The sequence below is a fragment of the Vombatus ursinus genome, unplaced genomic scaffold (genome assembly GCF_900497805.2).
Source record: "Vombatus ursinus unplaced genomic scaffold, bare-nosed wombat genome assembly UNPS02014793.1, whole genome shotgun sequence".
Classification (NCBI taxonomy): domain Eukaryota; kingdom Metazoa; phylum Chordata; class Mammalia; order Diprotodontia; family Vombatidae; genus Vombatus; species Vombatus ursinus.
The window spans coordinates 10,831,966-10,857,236 of record NW_020954571.1 but is presented as its reverse complement, the minus strand read 5'-3'; the positions used below and the strand labels follow the sequence as shown (position 1 = coordinate 10,857,236).

At 46.9% G+C, this 25,271-nt stretch overlaps 1 protein-coding gene across 3 annotated transcripts in view; it reads right to left on the bottom strand.

Moving 5' to 3' along the window:
* SH3GLB2 (SH3 domain containing GRB2 like, endophilin B2) overlaps nucleotides 1-23,367 on the bottom strand; it is a 25,841-nt gene extending 2,474 nt beyond the window's left edge. Inside the window, exons 1-9 of one of the 3 annotated variants that reach the window (XM_027869789.1) lie at nucleotides 23,197-23,367; nucleotides 11,157-11,298; nucleotides 9,642-9,770; nucleotides 8,730-8,863; nucleotides 7,874-7,966; nucleotides 4,670-4,732; nucleotides 2,787-2,810; nucleotides 1,766-1,855; nucleotides 863-963 (exon numbers count right to left, since the gene is read on the bottom strand). In XM_027869789.1, coding sequence (XP_027725590.1) covers nucleotides 863-963; nucleotides 1,766-1,855; nucleotides 2,787-2,810; nucleotides 4,670-4,732; nucleotides 7,874-7,966; nucleotides 8,730-8,863; nucleotides 9,642-9,770; nucleotides 11,157-11,298; nucleotides 23,197-23,259 — 839 coding nt within the window. In that variant the 5' untranslated portion in view covers nucleotides 23,260-23,367. The remainder of the gene's footprint in view (nucleotides 1-862; nucleotides 964-1,765; nucleotides 1,856-2,786; nucleotides 2,811-4,669; nucleotides 4,733-7,873; nucleotides 7,967-8,729; nucleotides 8,864-9,641; nucleotides 9,771-11,156; nucleotides 11,299-23,196) is intronic. The other 2 variants (XM_027869790.1, XM_027869791.1) reach the window with 2 other exon arrangements.
* Nucleotides 23,368-25,271: the final 1,904 nt, after the last annotated feature.

Sequence of the window (25,271 nt, the reverse complement as noted above, 5' to 3'; positions counted from 1 at the left end):
AAGGCAATATATATATATATATATATATATATATATATATATATATATATATATATATATATACACATATACACACACATATAACTACACACACACACACGTATATGTATATGTATATGTACATATACACACGCATACATCTATATATACAATATAATATAAATTAGAATATGACAAAAAGAATACAGTGCTCTGATGTCATTAAGAGGGAGAAATCACTTCTTGACAGGGTTGAGCTTATAAGATGGCGGGTGACTCATAGCCACGATTCCCCTTCCCCCACCAGCACTTGGTGAACCTTCAAGCAATCTATTACCAGATGGGGCAAGCAGCCATCTTCCAGGTTCAGTGTGGAGGTGCCCAGGTTACTGAGCAATGGGATGGGGCACTGATGTCCCTGTGAACTGTACCTAACCAAACATGAGGGCAGATTTCCACCACTCATACTTACATCACTCCTTGAGTGCTGGCCGCATGAGGAAAAATGCAAGAGAAACACATGAAAAACACGGGGTTTTTTGCCCCCTACCTCCCTTCTACCCTCCCCTCCAAAGAACTTTCCAGACCTGACTTCTTGAGGCTCCTGAGTGAGGGAAGGGAAGTTTTAGCTCCTTTTGTGGGTGGAGAGCAGCATCAGAGAAGGGACCCAAGCATCCTAACTCCAAGCTGAGACCACCCCAAAGGTCCAATCTCCCCTACTTTGGGGTGGGTCAGAATAAGCAATCACTCCAGGTCAAGTGGCCCTGCTACTAGGCCAGGCTTCTTCCTGGCCTGTGAATGAATGAACCTTCCCTCCCTCCTTCCCTCCCTTCTTCCCTTTCCATCCCATCCCACGCTACCCCAGTTACTCCAAGCTGCACACCTGCCCAGCTGTTTCTGTAGGTCCAGCATGTGTCGATAGCACTGGGCATAATATGTGGCCTGAGACTCCACAAACTCCTGGAGGCAGCGAAGGTGATTCACCTGGTGGGGAAAGGCCAAGGTACCCTCATTTCCCTTGCCCTCCCCATCCCTTGCCACTTTTCACACACCCAGAAGGAAGCTGAAAAGAGCCCTTTTGGGGGTGAGGAAGGAGGAGATATAAATTTAGTCTATATTCCTGCCAGGAAGTTTCTCTAAGGATGATGTTACATTTTAGGTCAGACATCATGGAGAACTATTCTGGGGGTAGTTCCTCCTGTTTCAGCTCTTTCTGAGGCAGTTAAGGTAGTTCAGTGGATAGAGCCCTGGGTCTGGAAGTCAGGCAGACCTGAGTTCAAATCCGGACTCAGACACTTACTGGGTGTGTGACTTTGGGCAAGTCACCTAACCTCTGTCTGCTTCAGGGGATAAAATGGGGATAATTGTATCTACTTCACAAGGTTGTTGTGATGACAAAACGAGATAATATTTGTAAAGAGCCTTGGACACACTATGCACTTAAATGCTTACCTCTTCTGGGGATAAGGACACCCTATAGTCTGAGTGAGGCTCCCTCTTTAATGCCAGCCACAACACTGGTCTTACACATAACTGTAGTCTGAAAGAAAGCACCCTACCTTTCATTAATGCCTTGAACCCAACAATTAAAGATTCCTTCATTCTTGTTAAGTATTGGCCTCTCCCAGATTCTCTTAAGGTGTGTTCTCTCTCAGGGGTATTTACTTTTTGAGTTCCTAACACCTCTACCTGACTTGGGATTTTTGTGTGAGTTTTGGGGTCTGGGGGCAGGGGATTGGAAAATAACACAAAGGTGTCAGAACCCAGGGGAATCTGGGACACTTACATGGGTACTACTAATTCCTTCTAACAGGAGACGAGTCACCTCTGCCTGCCGATCGAACTCTGTCTGGGCCACACGAAGTTCCTGCTCTGCCTAGAAGAGATTGAGGTTGGGGGGGGGGCGGGGGATGGAAAGTGTCAGAGGATATGAGTTTCCCTTTCTTTTTCCTCTTCCTCTTCTTCTATTCCCTTTCAATCTGTCATTCAACATTCATTTATTCAGGGCCTGAATAAATGTGCTAGGCACTATACTAGTGCTCACGTATCTCCACCTAAAAGCCTCCCTCTCTTGGGAACAAAGACATCTCCTTTTCCTCCCAGTTCAGCCTTTCTATTCCGATCCCTCTTCTCTTGTCCTGAACTCTGAACTGTGCCTCAACCCCTAGGACATGAATCTCTCTCTCTTTTTTTTTTTTTTTTGGTGAGGCAATCAGGGTTATGTGACTTGCCCAGGGTCACACAGCTAGTAAGTGTTATGTGTCTGAGGCTGGATTTGAACTCAGGTCCTCCCGACTCCAAGGCCAGAGCTCTAGCCACTGTACCACCTAGCTGCCCCTCTTTTTTTTAACATTCATTTTTAAAAAAATTTCAGTTCCAAATTCTCTCTCTCCCTCCAGCCCCTCCCCGACCCATTGAGAAAGCAAGCAGTCTGCTACAAGGATAAAAGGCTGAGAATCTCTAAATAGGTCAGAGATCAGTTTCAGTCTCCTGGGATCCCTCAACATGTCCCCTCTGCCCTTAGGCCCAAAGTCTAATTATGCTCTAGAATCATGGACAAGACTGGTGGACTGCAGAATGTCAGAACATGGACTATTGTAGCTGGAAGGACCACAGAAGATAACAGAAAGGAAGAGAGATCACCGAGTTCATGATCCTTTCATTTCCCAACTGAACCTGAGGCCCAGAGAAGTGAAAGTGACTTCCTGAAGGTCTCATAATTAAGTACTGGGTCTACCACTTGGTCTGGCCCCCCTGGAGGTACTTTCCACATCCCCCACCTCTCCCCACCCAAAGGAAGCACTTACCTTATCTACCTCATCACTCCACAGCTGTAGGGACCACAACAGGAGACATCAATATGGATGAGAGACTGGTCTAGTCCCCAACACCCCCAAAAGGCCCAATGCTCAACTGCAGCCCCAGCCTTCTGGAAATCCCCCCCGCCCTATCCCCACATCTTAGGGGCTGCAGCTGGGCATGAGGGGACAAGTCAGTCCAACATGCTACATGCATGGCCTTTAGGAAAAGCAAGGAAGAGAGGAATGAGCATGAGAGGAAAGAACTAGCAGCCCTTCCTCGGCATTCTCCTGATATTGTCACCCCTTATCCCTGGGAAAGTTCTCCCTGAGACCTAACCAAAATCTCTTCCATTGTAATGAATGTAAGCCTCGAAGTTGCTCTAATTGAGTAGAGTATGGCTGGCCAACTGAACTCTAGAGGTGGCGGCCCTTCACTGCTAAGGGCCCCGGCTTTTTCTGTGGTGACGAGCGATAACTGTCTGTTGGCCTGAGAAGCAGGACGCCAGGGTTCCAGGCCTGGCTATGCCCCGAACTCACTATTTGATTCCGAGCCACTCAGGTTCCCCATCCACAGAATAGGGATCCATTCCTGGCTCAAATAAGATAGCAGGGAGAACAAACAGGAAGTTCTTGGCAACAAACTAGGAGGATGTGAACAATGAGGCCCTTTTTCTTCAAGTAACCCCCTTTTCCCTTCCACAGAATCTCAGGACCAGGGGAAAATATAGGGAATCATAGGATCACACATAGTGGAAATATATAGATCCATATTTAGAGTGAATGTAAATCCATAGAGTTGGAAAGGACCTTGGAGGGGTTTTATAGATGAGAGAGCCTTAAGGGAAAATCTCCCAGGAATCCTTCCATTTGTCCCTCCCCTTCTTCTTCCCTCCCTCCTCCACACAGCGACCATATTGCCAAGGCCCAGGACTGCAGCCCCTTATGGCCCTCACTCCACCTCCCTGCCCCTCCCCCCTCCACACACAAGGCAGGTGAGTACTAGAATTTGGAGTATCCTGCAGGTGGGGTTGCTTGGGTCTGCTGGGTGAAGAACACTTGTACTTTTGTATCAGTGTTGGGGGGGGGGGTATCTGGCCTGAGCACTTGAGGCACTGACCCCTTTGGTCTTCAGAGTGGGCAAGAGCCCCCTTCGAAGCTACTGAACCACTCACAGGATTGACTTCCTGGAGAGGGGCATGACTCCTGCCTTCCCCCCTCTTCCCGGGCCTCTTTAGCAGCTCCGAAAGGGCAGAACACTCTATTTTCAGCACATTGATAATAATAGCTGACATTTCTATGATACTTTGATGTTTGCAGAATGCTTTTCAATCAGCATCTCAGGTGAGCCTAACGATAACTCTGTGAGGGAGGCACAACATGGACTGTCTCATTTTTACAAATGAGGAAACTGGCATGGGGGGCATAAAGTGATTTGCCCATGTCAAACAGCTAAGAATCATTGGTAGGACTGGAACCCAAATCTTCCTGACTTCAAGTCCAGAACTCTATCCACTATGCCATACTCCCTCTTTCTTAATGGGGTACAGGATAGCAGCTATGGGCATGGGGCAGATAGATGAGGAGTGAAGGAGGGGTTGGCACTTCTGCACCCTCTCTGGGCGAAAAGCATTGGAGCTTGAGGGAAGGGTCTTAGGGAAAGGAAACCCAAACCCAGGGAAGATATCTCTAGTCTCTCTGCTACCCTCTGACAGTCTAGATGCGAAGTTCCATTCACCCACCCTCTGGGGCCTCTAAGGGGGTGTGGAGGGCTGGGATCATAGGGAAGAAAGCTGGCAACTGGGATCCCCACTGTCTACTCAGAGGTGGGAGGCAGCACAGTGAAGGAGGAGGGAAAGCTGAGGGATGGGGAAATAGGACAAGGAGCTTACCGCGGATGCGCTGGCAGAGAGAATGTAATTACGAGGTCTAGTCTCCTGAAAATCAGGCACGGCCTGGGGTTGGGGAGGGGAACAGAATTCATGGACGAGTCATGCCAGAGATCACGGGGGCCAGGAAGCTAGAGCCAGGGGAAATGCCCTACCTAGACCCTCACGGGCAATGCCTGCTGTACCCAGAGCCCAGACAAAGGGCTGGGGGAGGGAGGTGCCACAGAGGAGTACCGTTGGTGGAGAACTTGAACCCTCCCCCCACTTCAAAACTTCAGCTGACCCACTGAAGCTATTGCCCCTAACCAACCCCCTAGGCGTGGGCCCCTGATGATCAATCAGTAAGCATTTATTAAGTGTCTACTGTGTGCTAGACACTGCACTAGTTACTAGGCTTGCATGGAAGGGGAGGAAAAGTTGTCCCCGTAGCTGAGTACTAAAGACTTCTGCGTCAGTGATCAGACCTCCTCCTCCACCCCACAATACTCCTCAAGGGAGAGAGGCCTGGGGGTGGGAGGGGGGCATGGGCTCTGCCTTCTAGACTCTACCAGCAGACCTCAGCCCTTGGACACTCTCTCCTCCATCCCTCCCAGGCCCCCAACTCACTTAAATCACAATGGATGCACTGTATCCGATCAATGCAGCATCCTAATCCCAAAGCCCTGGACCATATGAAACAGACCCCTTCCCTTCCCCCACCCTTCCATGTAGATGGTTCTGTTCTAATGCGGCTGGGTGAATGGAGAATGGACAGGACTGAGGAATGTACCCATGTACCCAGTCAGACCAGAGCGTGAGAGAGCGATTCTTAAGGACAGCACCTGCCTCTCCCAACTTGGGGCCCCAGGCCAGGGCGCAACCAGGCAAAGGTTATTTTGCAAGGTGGCCTGGGGCTCCCAAGAAAGGGAGGACTGGGCCACTAAGCAGCCAAGACCAGATGAGCTCCCGACTATCCAGAAGACCCCATTTCATCCCAAACATCAGGGGTCACAATTCTAATGGCCTCTATGGGACAGAGGCAGAGAGAGCCATTAGCCATTCCCAATGTGCCCACCTTTCAGTTACCACCCTTCCAGGTAGGTTTGGGCAAGGGGCCCCCTTAGGGAAAGGTGAAAAGAAGAAACAACAACAACAATAAAAATTAAAATGGCAAAGCAGCACAGCACTTGGGACACAGATATACTCACATCTCCCTCACACTGAGCCCAGTTACCAAAGCAGACCAAAAAAGAACAAAAAAAGTTAGTGAGTCAACAGCGCAGGCAGCTACAGGAATAGGCCCCAGCGAGACATCTCCCTCCTTCCCTGTCGAAGATGACAGGATGGACAGATGCAGACATGTTAACAGAGAGGGCACTTTGGAAGAGATCTGTGCCTGGGGAGCCTTGGGCAGCAAAAGAGGGATATCCTCCAGGGAGGGGCAGAAGGGCAGATGGGGCTTGGGGATGGCCTGTACTTTTGGCTATGGCCCCAAAATCTGAACACACTGCTCCCCATGGGCCCAGCTAGCTTGAGGGATATTGGCCCAACACAACTGGGAAACACAGACCACATCAGATCCCTCTCCCTCTAACTCAGGCCTGAGAGGGTTAATTCCAGCTGATCCCCCTGGGAGCCCAAAATCCCCTGACTTTGTGGTTTAAACCTCCCTAGGGTATGAATCAGGGAATGAGAAAGGAATGGAGGGAAGACTGATGGCTTGGTCTCTTTAGGTGTCTTGGATCTAGGGTGTTCCCCAGGGTTCTTTGAATCCAGGTAGTCAGGAGGAGAGGGATAGTCTGGGGAAGGAAAGAGTTAAGTACAGGGCAAGCGTTAGAAAGCAGGGGGTTAGACGTGAGCCAAATTCAGGAAGAAAGGCCGACGGAAAAGTACTAAAGGAGATACACAGACACACCTTCCCTAACACTCAACCTTCCTACCATAACTAGAAACAGTCCTGTCTCCCCTTGCTCTAGAAGCCTTAGGAAAACGGGCCATCTCACAGGGTATGTGGGTATGTGCCCAGGATAGGGGCTGGGTAACTTGATCTTTCTAGGGGTAGGACTGGAAGCTGGATGCACTCAGAAGCTGATAAACATCACCCTTCTGGTCGCATACCACTCCCCAGAAGTTCTACTCCTCATTCTGAGATTTTTGCCCATCCCTCTGAGAACAGGTTAACATCCTTGGCCCTGGACCAGGGTGAGTGGTTAAATCATCTCACTCTCCCTGCTTCCCAACGGATTGGTGGGTGCCTGGGAAACCAGGGGACCTTGCTACATAGAGGATCTGCAGTGCTCTCTTCCCCAGTGACAGACCCCACAGAGTCCAGTGTACCCACCTTTAAAGAGCCTCTGATTTCCCTTAAAATGGAATGGAGGGAGAAGGGAATAAGTTCCCTTTGGAAATAGGAATTTTAATAGAGTTGGGAGAGGGAGTCCCAGCCTCCTCCTTGCCCCAATTCCTCAAGTTCAGATAGGAGGGAGACAGAAAACAGGCTACACTGGGGGCGAGGAGAGGAAATAGGGAACATGCAAGAGACAGTCCCACCTCAGGCTTGAGAAGGCTCTGATGTGCACTGATACATTAGCAAACAGGTTTGCTGGCCACAATGCATTAGCTAGCTCCATCCCATAGCAATTATCTTGGCCATGGAAAAGATTCTCATCGCTCAGATGGAAGAGACGGGAAAAAGAGACACACCCTGTCCTCTGTAGTTCAGGTCCAAAACAACAGGAAAGGAAAGCCTAGGGAGCCATGGGAATCCAATGGCCAGGATAGGGATAGGAGACCCATTTGGTCCCTTCCCAGAAGTCACAGGTTAAAAAGTAGGGTCAGTAAGGGTTGTAGATATTACACTCCTGGACATGCTCAGTGGGAACCTAGGATACGGAGGGAGTGGAAGAGTTAATGAAGTGTCTCCCTGCCCCGCAGGGGAAAGTGGCCATGAAGTTAATCAGTACATCTCAGAACCCCTCCCAGACAGGAGAGGCCATTCCAAGGCTACTCAGGCAAGTAAGGAGAATTCATGCCAAAAACCAGGCAACCTTTAAGTAGGGTCAAAGTGGTGACCAGTCCAGAGGGAAAGGCATTATGCACTCCTCATTCTACACCCTCCCTCCCAAGTCCCCATCACCTTACCCTCCTGTCATCTTTTCCCCAACAAGTCTCCAGGGAGGGCAGGGCTAGGCCCTGAACATCATGGGAAACGTTGAGGAGAGAACTTACCGCAGCCTTGGCCTCAGCTGCTTTGGCCTTTTTCAGTCTGGCTTTGGAGGCATCAAGATCCAGGCGCCGGTTCTGAAGAATCCGTCTCTCTTTCTGTGAGCAGGAGGGGAATAGTTAGACACATAGGCAAGCCAGGCTCTGCCCAGGAGAGAATTCAGTTTCCCCAGGCTCCAAGCCTGAGTCTGACAACAGAGACTGACAAACACATGGCCTCCATCTTCTTGCCTGGCTGACCCCTGCTGTATTTGGAGACAGTAGCCAAGTCATGTGAGAACCTAGTATGCCAGAGTGGAAAAAAACAAAAGCAACCACAAAAGTGGGCTTGGAATCAAAAGATTTGGGTTCAAGTCCCAGCTTTGGGACTTGGAAGGTGATCTTAGGTAAGTGACCTTTCTGGAAAGTCTCTGGGCCTCTGTTTCTTCACTTAGAGAATGAAGGAGTTGCATTACATGATCTTTAAGGTCCCTTCCAGCTCCGTCGATCCCAGACTTCCAGGGCAAAAGCAGATTTAAGATTATAAGCAACTTGAGGGTTGGGAGGGTCAGTGTCACCTTCTAACTTTGCATCCCTGGTGCCTATCATAGGGTCCTGCATACAGTAGGAACAAAATAAATGTTTACTGAACTGAATTTTTTAAGAAACAGCATTAAATATTCCATCCTGTCTAGGTGGGACATAAACCCAAGGGAAGGACCAACAAGCAGGAGGCGTGTTCCCATGCTCACCAGGCACAGCTTGGAGGAAGCAGCTTCCCAGGACACAAACACCTGCAAAGGGGGTGATGGGAGAAAAAAGCCCTCTAGTCATGGAAGGGGGAAGGGAGGCAAGGACTGGGGGCAGCTCTCCTTCTCCTCACCGAAATTGTCCTCCAATCCCCTTCCAAGAAGTTGCGTAGAGGCGTCAAAAAGTTGATGGAAGCAGAGTGGATGAAGTCTCGCTCTGCTGCCCCGAGGCGTTTCTCAGTCTCCCCAACCTTGAGCAGGGTCTTCCCTGAGGGAGGCGAGTCAGAGGGATATCAGAGATATAGAGAACTGAAATACCAGGGACCAGGATGGGGCAGGTGGAGGGCACACATAAAAGAATATATGGAAGAAAATATATATTTGAGGGTACCCACCCCTGGATGTACACAAACCCTAAAAGAGAGGCACCCATATATACTCACATCCACCCGAAGTCAGAAGAACTTGAACACAGACTTACACATATACCAACTATCATATAAACATCAAAATAGATACACAGATTCAGAACAAATACGAAGAGAGGTGTAAAAAGACACCCAGAAAAACACAGACCGAGCTAGAGCCTTGTCCCTGTGCTCTAGGAAGAGTTGTCCCCTAAGGGTGTGGGACAAGACTAAGCCCACCAGGGGCTACCAGGTGTTGGCATGGGAACGGTGGGGGCCAGGGAATATGAGAAGCTGGGCAGACTTCAGGTCACTGGCTTCTGCCCTGTGGGGGAGGGGAGAAGTGGCTTCCAATTCATCTCTGCTTCTTATTAGCTATATGACATGAGGCAAGTAGCTTCTCTCAGGACTTTGGTTTTTCAAGGTATTATATGAAGGGACAGGACTGGAAGGTCTCTAAGGCACTTTCGAGGTCTAAAATCCCATATTCTACTATTGTATATTCTAAGGCCTTTTCCAGCTTCACCATTCTGTGTTTCTGGGAGGGAGGGAAAAAAGGGGACAGAGCTATGGAGAGGAAGGTAGGGAGGGAGGAAGGAAGGAGGAAGAAGTCAGGCCTGGGCAGAGACTCAGGCTCACCATAGGGCGTCTCTGGCCCCAGCTCATTGGCAGCCTCTGACATGTACTGGGCCAGCAGCTCCCCATTGGTGACTCGAGAGGGAACCTTCCTGTCCAGCTTCTCATAGAGGAACTCTTCCACCCGGGCACCTGGAACAAGACCCACAGAGACCACCCTGCCCATTATAGTCCCAACAGATTTCACCCAGGGATCATCTAAACCACTCCTCAGCCTCCAACCCTCCAAACCTCTCTTCTCCTCACCCTCACCGCCTCCCTTCAGCAGCCAGCAGCTCACTACTTACTGATTGCCAAGGATATAGACTCCACAAGTTATTCTTATCATAGCAGATATTTACATTTCATACATATTTACAACTTTTCTCCACACCAAACAAAAGATTCTCATTTAACACTCGATTTTTAACCACATGGCAATTAAAAAAAATTGGATGAATTCAACTTTTCATTCTCTTCTTAGGTAGGATCTTAGACCATAGTACTCAGAGCTAGAGGAGAGAGGTCTTATACTTGTGTCCAACCAACCCATTTTATAGAGGAAAAAACTGAGGTCCAGAGATGCCTTATATCACAGAGGTAGTGTGTGTGTGTGTGTGTGTGTGTGTGTGTGTGTATGTATATATGTATATGTATATGTATGTATGTGTGTATATATATGTATATATATATATATATATACACATTCACAGCTAGAATTAGAACCAGGACTCCAAAGTTAGTTAGAGGCCCTTCCACTTTGATCCTGGACCATCATTTGCAATAAAAGCAGGATGTAGTAAGAAGAAGTCACAGGACCTCAGTTCGAATCCTGATTCTGTTATTTACTTACTGCCTATGTGACTTTGAGCAAATAATTTCATTTTTCCAAATTAAGATCCTGTGACCCCTTTCAGTTTCTTCCTTAGTAAAACTAATGAGATTGTCACTAAGATCCCTTCTGATTCTAACACTCTCTGTTTTAAGGTTGCTTCTAGCTCTGACATTCCATGCTGAGGATTTCTCCCTCTTCTGTTCTTCTGTTTTCTAGCCAATTCTCCCATCCCTGAGTCTTTATGCCCAAGAACAAGATTCTTTTGTGCTCTCTCCTTTGAACAAAGATGCCAAAGCCATGGCCCCTTGATAGGACTATTCTCCTTGGTTTCTCTTCTTTCTCCTCCCCACCCAAACTCACGATCCAATGAGCATTTGTTAAGCACCTACTATTTGCAAGAAACTGCCATCTGGGTCCTGGGGATATAAAGACAAAATGAAAAACCGTTCTTGCCCTCAAGAAACTTACATTCTACTGGTTTTGCAGCCACACCAAGGCACTACAAATTCATTTCAAATCTTAAAATATTCCACCTTAGAGTCTGACTCCAGGGGACTCTGTATTCTAGCTTGTGTGGATGCAGCCCTCCAGAGCCCTCCTCCAAATCTGGCTGAATTCCACCTGTCTGCCCTCAGGTGGGCCCCTCCAAACCTACAGAGACCCCTTGCCCGCACTCCCTCCTACCCCGATTCCCTGCTGCTTACTGGGATTTGGCTGCAGCAGCACCTCTGTCTGGCGAAGAATCTTTTCTGTCCAGTTCTTGGTGCTATCTGCCCGGGCCAGGAGGTTTTCAAAATGAGCATCTAGTTCTGTCTTCTCTGCCTGCCCGAACTTCTCCTCGGTGAACTGTATGGGAGTATGGAAAGAAAAAAAAAAGGATCCGGGGTTCAGGCTCAGGACCAGAGGTGTCAAACTCATGGCCAGCCAAACTCCCCAGCCTTGAATCAGAACTAGATTAAAATGTAACTAGGAAGTGTTTAACAAAATAAGTAAAAAATAAGATACAACAATGTTAGTTTGTGGTTTTCTAAGTCAAGTTTCTATTGAGTTTGACAACACTGTGACCCACACTAACCATTCCTGGATCCTTCTATCTCTGGAGAGGCAGCCACGGGGTGTATGTTGTAGAAAGAATGTTGTCAGGGGTAATGGATGGGAGAAACACCCTTTAATCATTGGGATAAGGACATGGGGCCAGGAATGGGGTCATTCTTCTAGGCCTTCCCACACTGAAATTGTCCTCTAATTCCTATGAGACTGGGGAGCTGGCCTGACAGGGTTCAGGAGGACTGGGTCTAGTTAAGGGGTTCAGCACTCATTTGTTGTCACGAGAAAGTTACTTCCTGCCTCAGAGCCTCAGTGAAGCCATCAGGGAAAGGAATAGGCCAGACTGCTAGATTGCTAGGTTCATGAGAACAGAGGCTGTTGCTGTGATGGAAAGCAGCCTTAATTTGGAGTCAGAAGACCTAGACTCAAACTCTACCTCAGCCACTTGATCAAGTAACAATCCTGCTAGGCCTCAGTTTCCTTATTTATGAAAAGAGAAGGTTGGATACTTTTGGAGGTGGGATCATAGATTTGGAGCCGGAAGGGAGCACGAAGGCCATGGAATCCAATTCCCCCATTTCACGGATAAAGACACTGAGGACAAGGGAGATTAAATGACTTTTCCAAGTTTCACAGTTAATTCAAGGTCAGAGGTGGGATTTGAACCCAGGTCCCTCTAGTGATCTTTCCAGTGTACCATGAGAAATGTACTGCACATGTAAAACATATATCAAATTGCTTGTCTTCTTAATGAGAGGGGAGAGAAGGAAGGGAGGAAGAGGGTTTAGAACTCAAAAATCTTTTTAAAAGAATGTAAAAATTTGTTTTTACATGTAATTGGGAAAGTTGTGTGTGGTTTTTTTTTTTAATTAATGTGCAATGTAGGTAAGTCATAGAGCTGGACCAGTTGCTATTTGGTAGAGATGGAGGAAGAGAGAGTAGCGTAGGATGCATTAGTCACTTCCAGTCTGTCACAGGCAGCTCACGGGTATGTATGTCCTAGGATGAACAGGATTAGAGAATCTTACTTGAGATGGTACGGATACGCATCAAAAAACATTGAATAATATTTCACGTTGGTTACTTCTGCTATTGCTTTCAGCGATGTTGGTTGACATCACATGGGCCACCACACCCCACCCAGGACCCCCTTGCCCCAAAATAATGTCCACCGATTATATAATTATAGTTAAAAAGAACACTGGATTGGGAGTCAGATAAACTTGATTCACACCTCAGATCTGCAGCTTACTACTTAGGTTACCTCAGGTAGGTCACATCGCTGAGCCTCAGTTTCCTCACCTATGAAATGGTAGGGTTGGACGATGACCTCTAAAGTCCCTTCTGGTTCTAAATCCTATGACCTCATGGATCTGAGAATTATAGATCCTGAGGGGATCTTGAAAAGAGAATATAACCTTTTCCTCGGTGCAGGAATCCCTTCTGCAACATTCTTGGCACATGGATAGATGTCCATCCAGGAAATACACCTGGATTGGATGTTCCATTGGCGTCTCAACCTCAACATACCTAAAACAGAGCTTAGTATCTTGCCGGAGAAACTGGCCTTTCCTTCTGACTTCCCTATTGCTGGCTGTGGTACCACCGTTCTCCTGATCTCATATGTCCAAAATCTCAGGGCTATCTTTGACACTTTCCTGATCTCCTCTCAATGTCCCCTTCACAACACCTTTTTTGTTTGCTGCCTTTTCCCTATGCTTGTCACTCTCACACAGGCCCTTTTTACCACATGCCCTGACTATAGCAATATCCTGGTCAGCTTCTCCCCCTCCAATCCATATCCTTCATATTGCTGCCAGCATAATCTTTCCGGTAACGTTGCTCAGATCAGAAGTTTTCAGAGGCCTAAGTAAAATTCTAACTCGTGTGCATGGCATTCAAGGCTCTTCATAAGCAGGCACTAGCCTACTATTCCAGTCTTATGATGCTCTCCTTAGACTCTACTCTTCAGCCTACCTGGTCTACTCTCTTCCCCCTGAACCATTCTCCCACCTCTGGGCTTTTGACTACATTGTTTCCTGGGCTCAGAATATCTTCCTTTTCCATCTTCCCCTATCCACTTTTTACTCATCCTTGAAAGTCCAACTTACATGCTGCTTCCTCAAAGAAGTCTTCCCTTATTCACAGGTAAAAACTTTTCCCTTTGTACTCCATAGAACATTTTGTTTTCTAATCTTCAATGCATTAGATTGTCATATATTATAGTTATCAGGGTTGGCATTTTTTTCCTCCAACTAGGTCATAAGCTCCAGGAGGGCAAGGAACAAGTCTTACCTGAACCTTTTCTCTTCCTCCACTCCTAGCAGAGTGCTTTGCACACAGTAGGTACTTGAAAAAACTGACTGTTCACCAGATGTGGTGGCATATGCCTGTAATCCTGGCTACATAGGCTTGAACTCAAGAGTTCTGAGTTGCAGCTCAAATTGAGTTTCTCACTATGTTCAGCATTAATATGATTAGCACTCAGGAGTGGGTTGCTTAAGGAGGGACAAACTGGCCCAGTTCAGAAATGGAGTAGGTCAAAACTCCTGTGCAGATCATAGTGGGATCAGGTCCTCAAGTAGCCCCTGCACTTCCTCCTAGATGAAATAGGGAAACAGTTTTTAAAATAACAACTGACAAGATTAAACATCACTTCTAGAGATGAGGAGCTCACTATCTCACAAGGCAATATAATCACTTTCAGATGCTTCCATTATTTGAAAGGATTCCTTATACTGAGTTGAAATCAGTATTCTGTAACTTCCAAACCTGAATCTCTAGTTCTGTCCTCTGAGAGTTTCTCTTTTGCATACCAGATTTTCAAATATTCAAAGAGAGCCATCATTCTCTCCACTTCTGATCCAAAGTATTCTTTCTGAAGGGTAAAAGTCCTCAGTTCCTTTAACTATTCTTTAAAAAGACTTGGCTTCAAGTCTTCTCACCTACCTAGTCCCCTTCTCTGGATCTACTCCAGTTTGCCAGTGACCCTCAAAACATTGCCCAGAACTCCACACAATGCTCCTGATTGTGCTAGGAGAACCGCCGCCTCTCTTATTCTGGACACTGTACTTTTAGACCTGCAGCCCAAGATCTAATTTGCTTTCTTGGCAGCCACATCTATCACAGTGCTGACTCACTGAGTGTGACCTTGGTTTTTTTTCACATGAACTGCTGAGCACAGCACCCCCACTCCCCATCCTGTGCTTGTGGAGTTCGGTTTTTTGAACCTAGGTATAGGACTTTCCATTCACTTTCAGCCCAGTCTTCCAGCTAGTTGAGATGCCTTTAAATCCTGATTCTGCCACACATACATTAACTATCCCTCTTTGCTTGGTCCCTGCCAAATACACCCTCATCCAAGTCATTAATAAAAGTCCTGAAAAAGGCAGAGCTGAAGACTGAGTTTTGTGGTGCACCACTTGAGTCTTCTTCCAAGATGACATCGATGAATCTAAAAATCACTCTCTAGGTTCAACCAATTACTAATTCACCCAATGGTGGGATCTAGATGGTTCAGTGGATAGTGTCAAACTTAGAGTCAGGAAGTTCTGAGTTCAAAAACTACTTCAGACACTTACTAGGTGTATGACCCTGGACAAAGCACTTAACCATGAGTTAAATCTACAAAATGGGGTTGATAATAATAGCATCTATCTCCCAGGGCTGTTATGAGGACAAAAAGAGATGATATTTGTAAAGTGCTTTGTAAACCTTAAAGTACTATACAAATGCTAGCTGATGATGAGGATAATGATGATGAGGATAATGATGATGGTGGTGGTGATGGTGATGATGATGATGATGATAGTGATGTGTACTATCAATGAGCTCACCTTTCTTTGTATTGTCTCTAAAGTGGCTGTTGCAAAACTTCTCTCCTCAAGTCTCTCACCCCATTGTCTCAGCAGAAGACTGTGTCACATACTTTACTGATAAAATAGTGGTCATGCACTTGAAGATCACTCTTCTCTCTCCACATCTAAAGATCCCTGACATCATCCCTCCCATCCTCTCCTTCTTTATTCCAGTCTCTAAAGAAGAGATGGCCCTTCTCCTCCCCAAGGTCAACCCTTTGATGTGAACCCGTCATTCTATCCCCTCCTATGTCTTCTGTTGCCCCTACAATCCCTCCTCTTTTAATCTTCGATCTCTAGCTACTGCTTCTTTAGCTGATGCCTAGAAACATTTCCAAGTTTCCTTTACTGCTCCCCCCCAAAAAAACTTCATTTAACCCTACCATCCCCTCAAGGTATCTTCCTACATCCCTCTCTCCTTTTACAAACTCCTAGGGGAAAAAAAAGCTAGCTACCCTCTGTCTCCACTTCATTTCCCTTCATTCACTTTGCAACCCTTTTTCTGACCTCATTCAACTGAAACTGCTCTCTCCAAAGTTAGCAATAATCTCTCAGTTGCCAAATGTGATGGTCTGTTCTCAGTCCTCATCCTTCCTTTGCTCTCTGTAGCCTTTGACAGTCAACCATCTTCTTCTTATTCTGGGTACTCTTGCCTTTCTGGCTTTTCATGATGCAGTTCTCTCTCTTGGTCCCCCCCCTTCTCTCTAACCACTCCTTCTCAGTCTCCTTTGTGCAGCTATCATCCATATCATGCCCCCTAACTGTGGGTGTACTCCACAGCTCTGTCCCAGGCTCTCCTCTCTCTACACTCTCTCTCAATGACCTCACCAGTTGGTCCCTGAGCATAATTGCAAATTTTCTTGGTACTTTAGAAAATAACTGATTATGTCATGCATATTAACTATCGAGTCTAGAGACTTGAAACTCATTTAAAGCTAGGTATTCTTTCACAATCTTCTAACTTACCTTGGGCTTCAATTCCCCCAACAAATAAATGATTGTTTCACCCTCTCTCCAGAAAGCTAGGTCTGTATCACCAATTGCCTATTGGTCATTCCTAACTGAATGTCCAGGCATCTCAAACAAGTTAAATCCATAATAAAACATTTCCTCCAAAAATCCAACTCTCCCTCCAACTTCCCTTTTTCTGCTGAAGGCAGACACTCAGGTTCACAAGCTTGGAATCATCCTTCATTCTTCCCACTCCCTCATGCCCACTCTTGTCAATTCTCCCCCTGTGATATCTTTCATATGTGTCCCCTTTTCTCTCTTACTCTACATGGTCACATCCCAGGTCAGACCCTCATCATCTCTTGCCTGGGCTATTATAATGGCTTCCTAATTGGACTCCCAGCTTCCATTCCTTCCCCTCTCCATTCTAACTTCCACAAAGCTGATAGAATTTTCTTCCTAAATCAGATGTTCCTGGCTTAAGAAATTTTACACGGCTCCATATTGCCGCTAGGACAAATGCATTCTTCACCTTGGCATTTAAAAGTCCTTCCTGATTCGGCTCCAGCCTACCTTTCCAGAAGTATTGCACATTACTTCCCTTTATGCATTCTACATTTCAGGCAAACCAATTAACTCACTGTTCTCCAAACTTTTCTCTAATAATTGGAATGTGCTCCCTCTTGACTTCTGTACCCTAGCTTGCTGGAAAGCTCAGCTCAAGAGCCAACCATCCCCTACCTGAAGCCTCTCCTGATCCTCTTAATTAATAATGGCCTCTTCCTCCTCTTCGAGTTATCATGCATATACTTAACTGCTTCGAGTAGTTTATATGTTATATTCCCCCAGTAGAATATAAGTTTCTTGAAGGCAAGGACTCTTTTTCATTTTGTTTTTGTATCCCTGTGCCTAGTACAGTGCCCTATACAAGTAAGGCAATCAAGAGAAGATCATTCTTGAAAGAAAAGATGGAAACAAATTAGGATTTGAATGCTTGGTTCTCTATCATCTATTAGCATCATATCACCTATCCCAAGCAGTTCACTTATTTTGATTTTTTTTAAATTTGATTTTATAAAAATTGTCTATAGCATTTTTTCCAAGTCTTAATTAATTTGGGCCTTTGTGTTCCTGATAATTGTTATAGTTCTGAGTCACTTTTTTCTAATTCTCCTTGGTTGTATGCCTCTTCCTGTATCTCTGCAGCAAGAATACATTGCCACATAGGAAGCCTCTAGGCCTGTGCCTCAGTGGAAGGGGAGAGGAATAAGAGAAGTCATTCAGGACTTCCCCTAAACCCTGTTATTCTGTATGGGGATGTAAGACTCTTCCAGGTAGAAAGGTCCTACCTTTAAGTCCTTCAGAGAACCTACCTCCCTATGCTGGAATATCCTCTATAGGGATCCCCGCCTCTGCTCAAACTTTTCTAGCCATGCAGAAGACATAAATAAAGCAGCCTTCACAAGACAGACTGAGAACCCTAGATAGGCATGTTGAGTACCCCAGCCTTGGGTAGGAGGCAAAATTTACATCAGGATTGGTTGAAATACAAGCTTCCCAGGAACCCTTTACCTCCTGCTCCTTTCCACCTCTGAAATTCTGAACTACTGTCTCCTCTTACCCCAAAAGCCCCGGAACTAGAGCTAGAATCCTGAATCCCACTATCCCTCCTTACTGTCCCACCATACTGCCCCATCTATGGTAAAGAAACTGAGAGAGGAGGAGGAGAGCAGGCTTCACAGCCTAGTGTGCCCAGTATGGGCCATGATGTCCTTACTCAGGCCCCTGGAGAAGGCCCTGCCCTGGTTTCTCCCAGAGGAATAGTGATAAATTATGGAGGAGTGGCCTCTCTGGCCTGGGGAAGTGGGGGGAGGGGGAGAGGGAGGGAAAGGGGGAGGGGAGAAAAAGGAGTGTTGACTTCCAACCCATCAATAATGCACTAGGGCTTGGGTTTCTTCCTAGTGAGCATGTAGCTACTGCTGCCTCCCAGGATCCCAGGCTCTATCCTGAGGATGAGGGGAGGATCAGAGTTGGGTTAATGCAGTATGAGCAACCATTTGTAAGAACTCTAGCCTGGGGGTTCCCTTTTCCTCTGCCAGCTCAACCTCCTCTCCTCTCAATCCCTCCCCCACCAATCACACTCCTTACCTTCTTTTTCATTCCTCCTAGACTCCAAAAGACTCAACCTGTCCGGTGTCCACTCTGCTCTGCTACCTACAAACACTCCCAAATCTCTCTTACCCTAAAACAGCCCCTCATTTAAAACTGCCTACTCTCCTTGTACCCACTCACCTTCAACCTGGAACAACCTCCCTATTTCTGCCCCCATTCAACCAAGCACATACTAAGATACTCTACTACCATGACAACCTACCTACCCACCCCACTATAACCAGAGGTGGGGAGAGCCTGAAGGCTTCTTTCTCTCCAATCTCTACAGTTTCCCTTATTCTAATCCACTTCAACTATCGACATCTGTTTGGGTAATGTCCAGGTTTACATCTCCAGTCATCTCTTACTTTCTATGCCTTATATGCATCTTATCTCTTATCCCTCTACCCTGGCACAGGCTGGCCCCTCTACCCAGAATGCTCTTCTCCTTCACCTCAGTCTCTTGACACCCCAAGCTCTCTTCAAGGCTCAGCTCAAGTGACACCTCCTTCACAAGGCCTCACCTAATTCTCTAGTTCTTAGATCCCACCCCTAAATTACCACATATTTGTTTTGTCTAAGTAGCAGCTTGGGATAGTGGATAAAGAGCTGGTCTTGAAGCCAGGTAGACCTGGATTTGAATCCTGTCTCTGACACATACTAGCTGTACAAGTCTGAACAAGTCATTTGACTTGCAACAAGAACGGTAAGTTACAGAGAAGGTGCCAACCAGCACAGTTAACAGTAGTTTTTTCAAGCAGGAGCTCCCTATACCAATAAAATCACATGTGCAGACCTCATCCTTCCCCTATTGGAATGTCAGCTCCTACAAGGAAGGGGAACTAGTTCACTTATGTACTTGCATCCTAGCAGGGGCTTAATAAATGGTTATGGATTTGCTGATCTCCAACCAGGTTGATTTGTCTCCTAAGGCAAGGCTATAGTAGAAAATACACTGAATTCAGTTCAGACTTAAGACTGAATCCTAGCTCAGCCAGTTACTATCAGTGTGATCTTGGCAAGGTCCCCCTCTTGGGGCCTCAGTTTTTACAATCTGGAAAATGAGGAGACTAGTCTAGATGAGTTAAAGGGCCTTTCTAACCCCATATCGTATGATCCTATGAGCTGCAGCCTAGCATTTCCAGCTGCTTTTTGGACGAGCCCATGTGAGGATAATGCTGCCTTATCAAATTTGAATGTCCAAAACCCAGCTCACATTTGGTCTTGCTATATTTCCCACTTCCCTAGTAATTTTTAAAGTTGCCATCACTATGGTAACTAGATCCAGAGACAATCAGAGAAGCTGAAACACGGTTTGCTAGCCCTGGAAATCTCCTGCCTTTCACCAGGAAGTGAAAATCCTACCATATCAGACAGGGAAGCTCCCAGGTACCCCCTAGTCCTTAGGTCCATCCATCATGGTCCAGGGTGTAGCTGCTTTTCTTACCCCTATGTCCTGCCTGCCATTTGGGGAAACCAGAATGAACCCCAGGGCTGGAGAAAAAGAAGACCTTCCCTGCTACCTTTGGACACAAGACAGATGACCCTGACTGCCATCCTCATATCTTAGACAGATTCCATTCCTCCCCTAAAATACTTTGGGATCTTCCAGGAGCCTCAAATGTTTGGTGTGGACTTATCCCTGCCCTATCCGTTCTGCAGTGATAAGATTAATGGTTGCAGAGTCTCTGGTCCTCTCACTAGAAAGGACCATGGTCTAAGAATCTGGGATTGGGGGGAAGGAGGGAGGAAGAAGGTTATAATGCTTTCCTTCAGGGAGCTCACCACCTCTCTGCTCTTAGCTCAGGCTGCAGAAACCAAGGATGGGATGACTTGGATCCTAGGATTTATAGTTAGAAAGGATCTTGCAGAGCTCCTCATTGTATAGGCAAGGAAATGGAGGCCTCCACTTTCAAAGAGGAGTGATTTGTGCTGAGGCCTAAGGCTACACAGATAGAGGTTTAAAACCATGTCTTCAGACCGTAAATCCAGTGCTCTTTACATAATACAACTTGTAGGTTTGAGGTCTGGAAATCTCCCTCCTTCTAGCTCTTCAGTCCTGCTCTCTCCCTTCTACCCCTTACATTTCTCTTCAGGTTTGGTCCTCTGGCCCTCATTTATTTTAAAAGGAGCTTGGTCCTAGGATCCTGGGTGCTGGGGGTTGCTCTGGAGCCAGAAAGCAGCAGGGCTTGCTATGGAAAAAAAAAGTGCCACTATTTATAAATCTCTCCTCTAGATCCCTGCTGCGTGGGACAGGGTCCCTCCTACTCCCCAGAGATTTCATTTGCCAGTAACTGCCACCCAGGCTCCACATGTGGGGGGGCCTTCCCTTCACACACAGAGAGATATGAACATACACTCCAGGTGACCCCCAGCTCCTGCAGAAGGGTAAATTTGGAGTGGGGAAAGGGTTGGGCCAGAGGTAGGTGGGGATGAAGGATGGGGGAGGGTTGGGTGGGAGTGGAAATGGTGAGAAGGAACCTGCCAATCCAGTCTAGGCTAGATATAAAGGCTGATAGTATGGTTGCCCTGACAACTCAACCATTCCCTACCAGGGGGAGGGCTCTCAACTCCCCATCCCAAAGCCATGAATATAACTGGGGGAAAGGGGAAGGTGGTTTGAAAGTCCAGAGAAAACCAGCTTCCTGTGTCCCTCTGCCCTTCAGAGTGGGAGAAAACATCTCCTGGAGCTCATAGTAAACATAGACAAGGGACATCCAAGGACACAGATAACTGGGGCCTTGGGTTGGGAGCTAGGTCACCTCTGTTCTTCCCAAGACTCTTTCACTGACTACAAGTAGGTCCATGACCCTTCTTCAATCCTCCACCTCACATAGTCCTTTCCTATTTTCCTGGGGGAGGTGTGACATTTGTAACTTGATTAATCTTGTACATTATCTCATTTGAAGCTCACAACAATCCTTTGAGAGATAAGTGCTATTATTTTCTCTCTCTCTCTCTCTCTCTCTCTCTCTCTCTCTCTCTCTCTCACACACACACAGAGATACACACACATTTTACATTTGAGGAAACTGACACTAAAAGGAGCTAAATGTCTAGCCCAGAGTCAAACAACAAATAAGTGAATGAGGCAGGATTTGAACCCAGATCTACTTGACTCCAAGTCTAGTGTTCTACCCACTATGCCATGCTGCTTCTCCCTAAAGGAATTCTACCTTAACTGGGTAATGCACATAATTGTCTCCTGCTGAGATCACCCTAAGTTATGGAGGAGTCTTGGAGCTAGATGGTACCAGTCCAGTACTCTCATTTTACAAAAGAGGAAACTGAGGTTCAGAGAAGGGAGTTACACAGCAAAGGTCCAAGTGCCAAATGAGTGGCAAAGCTAGGACTAGATCCCAGATCTCCTGACTCTTAAGATCAGTGCTCTTTTTACTATACCTGGCTGAGACAGAAAGAACCAACTTCCACTCCCCAAAATTCACCTAGGGATGGAATTTCCAGGCTGACCAAACAAAAGGGAATAGAACAGTCTAAGTACTCAAGGACTCTTCTGCTCTGACCCCTCACCTCCTCAGCTGTAATCCATATCTGGGAGAAAAGGGAAGCCAGCAACCTACAATGTTTGTTTACTCTGGGTCTGCCCAACCAGCCTCAGAATAGGGGGTGTGACCCATGGGCCACGTGTCCTGGTCAGGATGTGGTCATTATCCCTTGTCTTGCCTTCCCTCACCCTTCCCACAAAGAGCCAGGCAGAAAAAGCTGCCAGATGCAAACTATTAAGCTCTATCGTGGTCTGGACACTACATGCTCAGACTTTACTGCCATACATTATGAGAGCACAGTTCAGCACATGTGGAGGCCACCCTTTGCTTTGAACTACTACATGGATACACAGGGCCATACTAAGGGTATGGCTCAGGCAGCCTCTCTCCTAGGCTGGGTGGTTAACAGGAATCTGGGGCTGAGTGGAACACGGGGAGGGAAGCGGAGTGGGGGGGGGTCCATCCCTAGCTCCCCCCTCCCCCACCAAGCTGTCGTAGTCACTAGTTGGTTAGTGCCAGGGGAGTGGGGGAAAAGGGAGGGGGGGTAGCTAGAATGATAGATAGAACAGATATGTGAGCTCAAGTTTATCTTCCACCCCCATCCCCTCCCCAAGCTGCTTCTGGGGGCCTGTAGCAAAAGCGGAGGCTCGGCAGACTAAAACCAGAATAGTTAATCTCCCTGAAGCTAGATAGAGAAAAGGTGTTCCATGAAGGGGCTTCCCTAGGATTGAAAGCTTCCTAGACACCGTCTCTGTCACAGACCCTAGCATTGTAGATCCAGAGTACTGAGCTAGTAGCCTCTGGCGCCTGGCTCAGAGTCTCTCCTCCTCCGTGCCTTCTTAGCAGCTGCCTTAGGATGCTCTCAATCAGACCGCACAGCATCCTAGACATCCGGGTCTCCCAGGGAGAGCCCTAGGAGATGCAGGGGCCGAGTCACAGAGCGCACCAGCTGGGAAGCAGGGCGGGCGCCGAAGTGGCTGCTTTGCAGTCCCGGGAGCTCTCCAGCCCCTCCTGGACTCGCTCCCCTCCACTCCCTTCTTGGCTGCAGTCCAGACTCCCGATGTCGATTTCGCAGAGGAGGCAGGGTCCCCGACGCGCGGGGGACACAGCACAGGTGGGGAGATAGGGACCAGGGAGCAAGCTGGCTGCAGCAGGAGGGAAGCCAGGCCTCCCAGCTGCCCCACCCGCCCAGCCCATCCAAGCACAGCCCAGCCCATCCCAGCTCAGCTTACCTGCACAGCTCTGGTGAAGAAGATGCCTGCGTCCGACGCCAGCTTTTTCATGTTGAAGTCCATGGCGTAGACTCCCCGCTGGCGGAGCCTTCTTCTCTTCCCTCTACCCCTCCTCCTCTTGCGAGCACCGACCCGGACCAGCAGCCTCGCAGCATCGGAGCCGGCGGCGTCCGCCCCGCCACCGCCCCGGCCTCCACTCCGCCCACCTGCTGCCTGTCAGCTCCGGGGAGAGGAGGTGCCGCCGCGGCGCGCAGATCCCGCTGCACCCCGTGTCTCGAGCCCGGCGCCGGTGCTCGCTGCTGCCCTCTGGCCTCCAGCTGAGCTGCTTCTTAAAGTGGAAAATACCTGCAGCCCTAGACAAAGCGAGGGTACAAGTTGCCCCCTCTCCCTCCACTCCTCTTCTTTCTCCGCCTCTTCCCTGCTAAGATCCTAGCACCTTTTCTCTCCCATAATCTTCTCCCCCTCCTGCGTTTCTGCCTCTATCGCCAGATGGCTCAGGTTAGTAGAATGGGTACTGCGGAGCTCTCTCCACTCGCAGTGTTTCTTCTGTGCCAGCTGTTTTTCCTGGACTGGAGCCATGCCCCGGTGGAGAGGGAGAGGGATATGGGACTACCTCCACCCCCTCGGCTTATCTCGGGGCCCAAGCCGAGGGTGAAAGGGCTTGGTACCGGGGGAGGGAGAGTGACAAAGCAGAGCAATAAGGCCGCGCAAAGGGACATCTTGTGGCAGAGAGCCCCAGATTCAGAAGAGAAGTACGGGGTCCTGTTTTTTACCCCATTACCTTATAGAAGTAGGGACTGTTTGGCTAATTGGAGTAATTAGGGATTAGGCTTTCTAGGAAAGGACGCCATCTCAGTGCAGATCATCTGATCCTTTAACAAAGCTCAAGGAAGGAAAGAAAGGTGGAGTGATTGACAGAGAAATGTCCATTATAGCTATAATATCTACATCTAACTTTTGATTGTAATTATATTTTGATGCTTCCATAAATCCATGATTTCATTGGTGTGGCCCTCTTTCTGCTGGTGCAGTTAACTAATAATAAACAATAACTGAAATTTATATAGCATTTTACCACTTAAAAAGAACCTCATAAACATTTTTTATCCAACCAGAGAGAAATGCACCGATATGTCCTTATTAAAAAAAAGTTTTTTATTTCTCTTTGGTTTTTACATCACCTTTTCAAAATGTGTCCTTCCCCCACCCCTGCAATCATTAAACCATGTCTTGTAGCAAAGAATAAAAAAGAAAAATCAGTTTCACAAAACTAAGCAACAAATCAACTGAACCAGATAGCTTAACCAATATTCCTCACGGTATAATCTGTAAATATAATAACCTCTGTAACGAATAGAAAGAGGTGTGTTTTTTTCTACTTCAGGACCACATTTACTTGGAAATTGTATTTATACGGTGTTCAGTTTAAGATTTTTTTGTTCTTTCCATTTATGCTGTTGTTGTAGCCATCTTATAGGCTGTTTATAGGTTCTTCTTACTTCATTCAAATCAGTTCATTTGTCTTCCCATGCTTCTCTGTATTTACCGTAATTGTTTGGTACAGCTCAGTAATATTCTATTACATTCATGCACCACAATTTGGCCCCAGTTGATGGGCAATTACTTTGTTTCCAGTTCTTTGCCACTACAAAAAAAGCATTGCTACAAGTATTTGCTGTATTTTGGACCTTTCTTTCTGTCTTTGATCTCCTTGGGGGTATATGATTAGCAATTTCATCTCTGGGTCAAAGGGTATTGACATCTTACCAACTTTTTAAAAAAATCACAATTCTAAATTTTTTTTCAGAACGTTTGAACCAACTCACAATGACCACTGACAGTGTATATACCTATGCCTATCTTTCCACAAACCCTCTAACACTGCCTATTGTCCATTTGCTGCAGAGGCTCAGAGGTGAAAAACTCAGATTTGTTTAGATTTGCATTTTATTTTTATGATTAGTGATTTGAAGCAATCTTTCATATAGTTTTTAAATAGTTTTCACTTTTTTTTTTGAGAACTGCTTGCCATCCATGCATTTTCATTTTATTCAATTCTTTTCTCTCTGTGAATC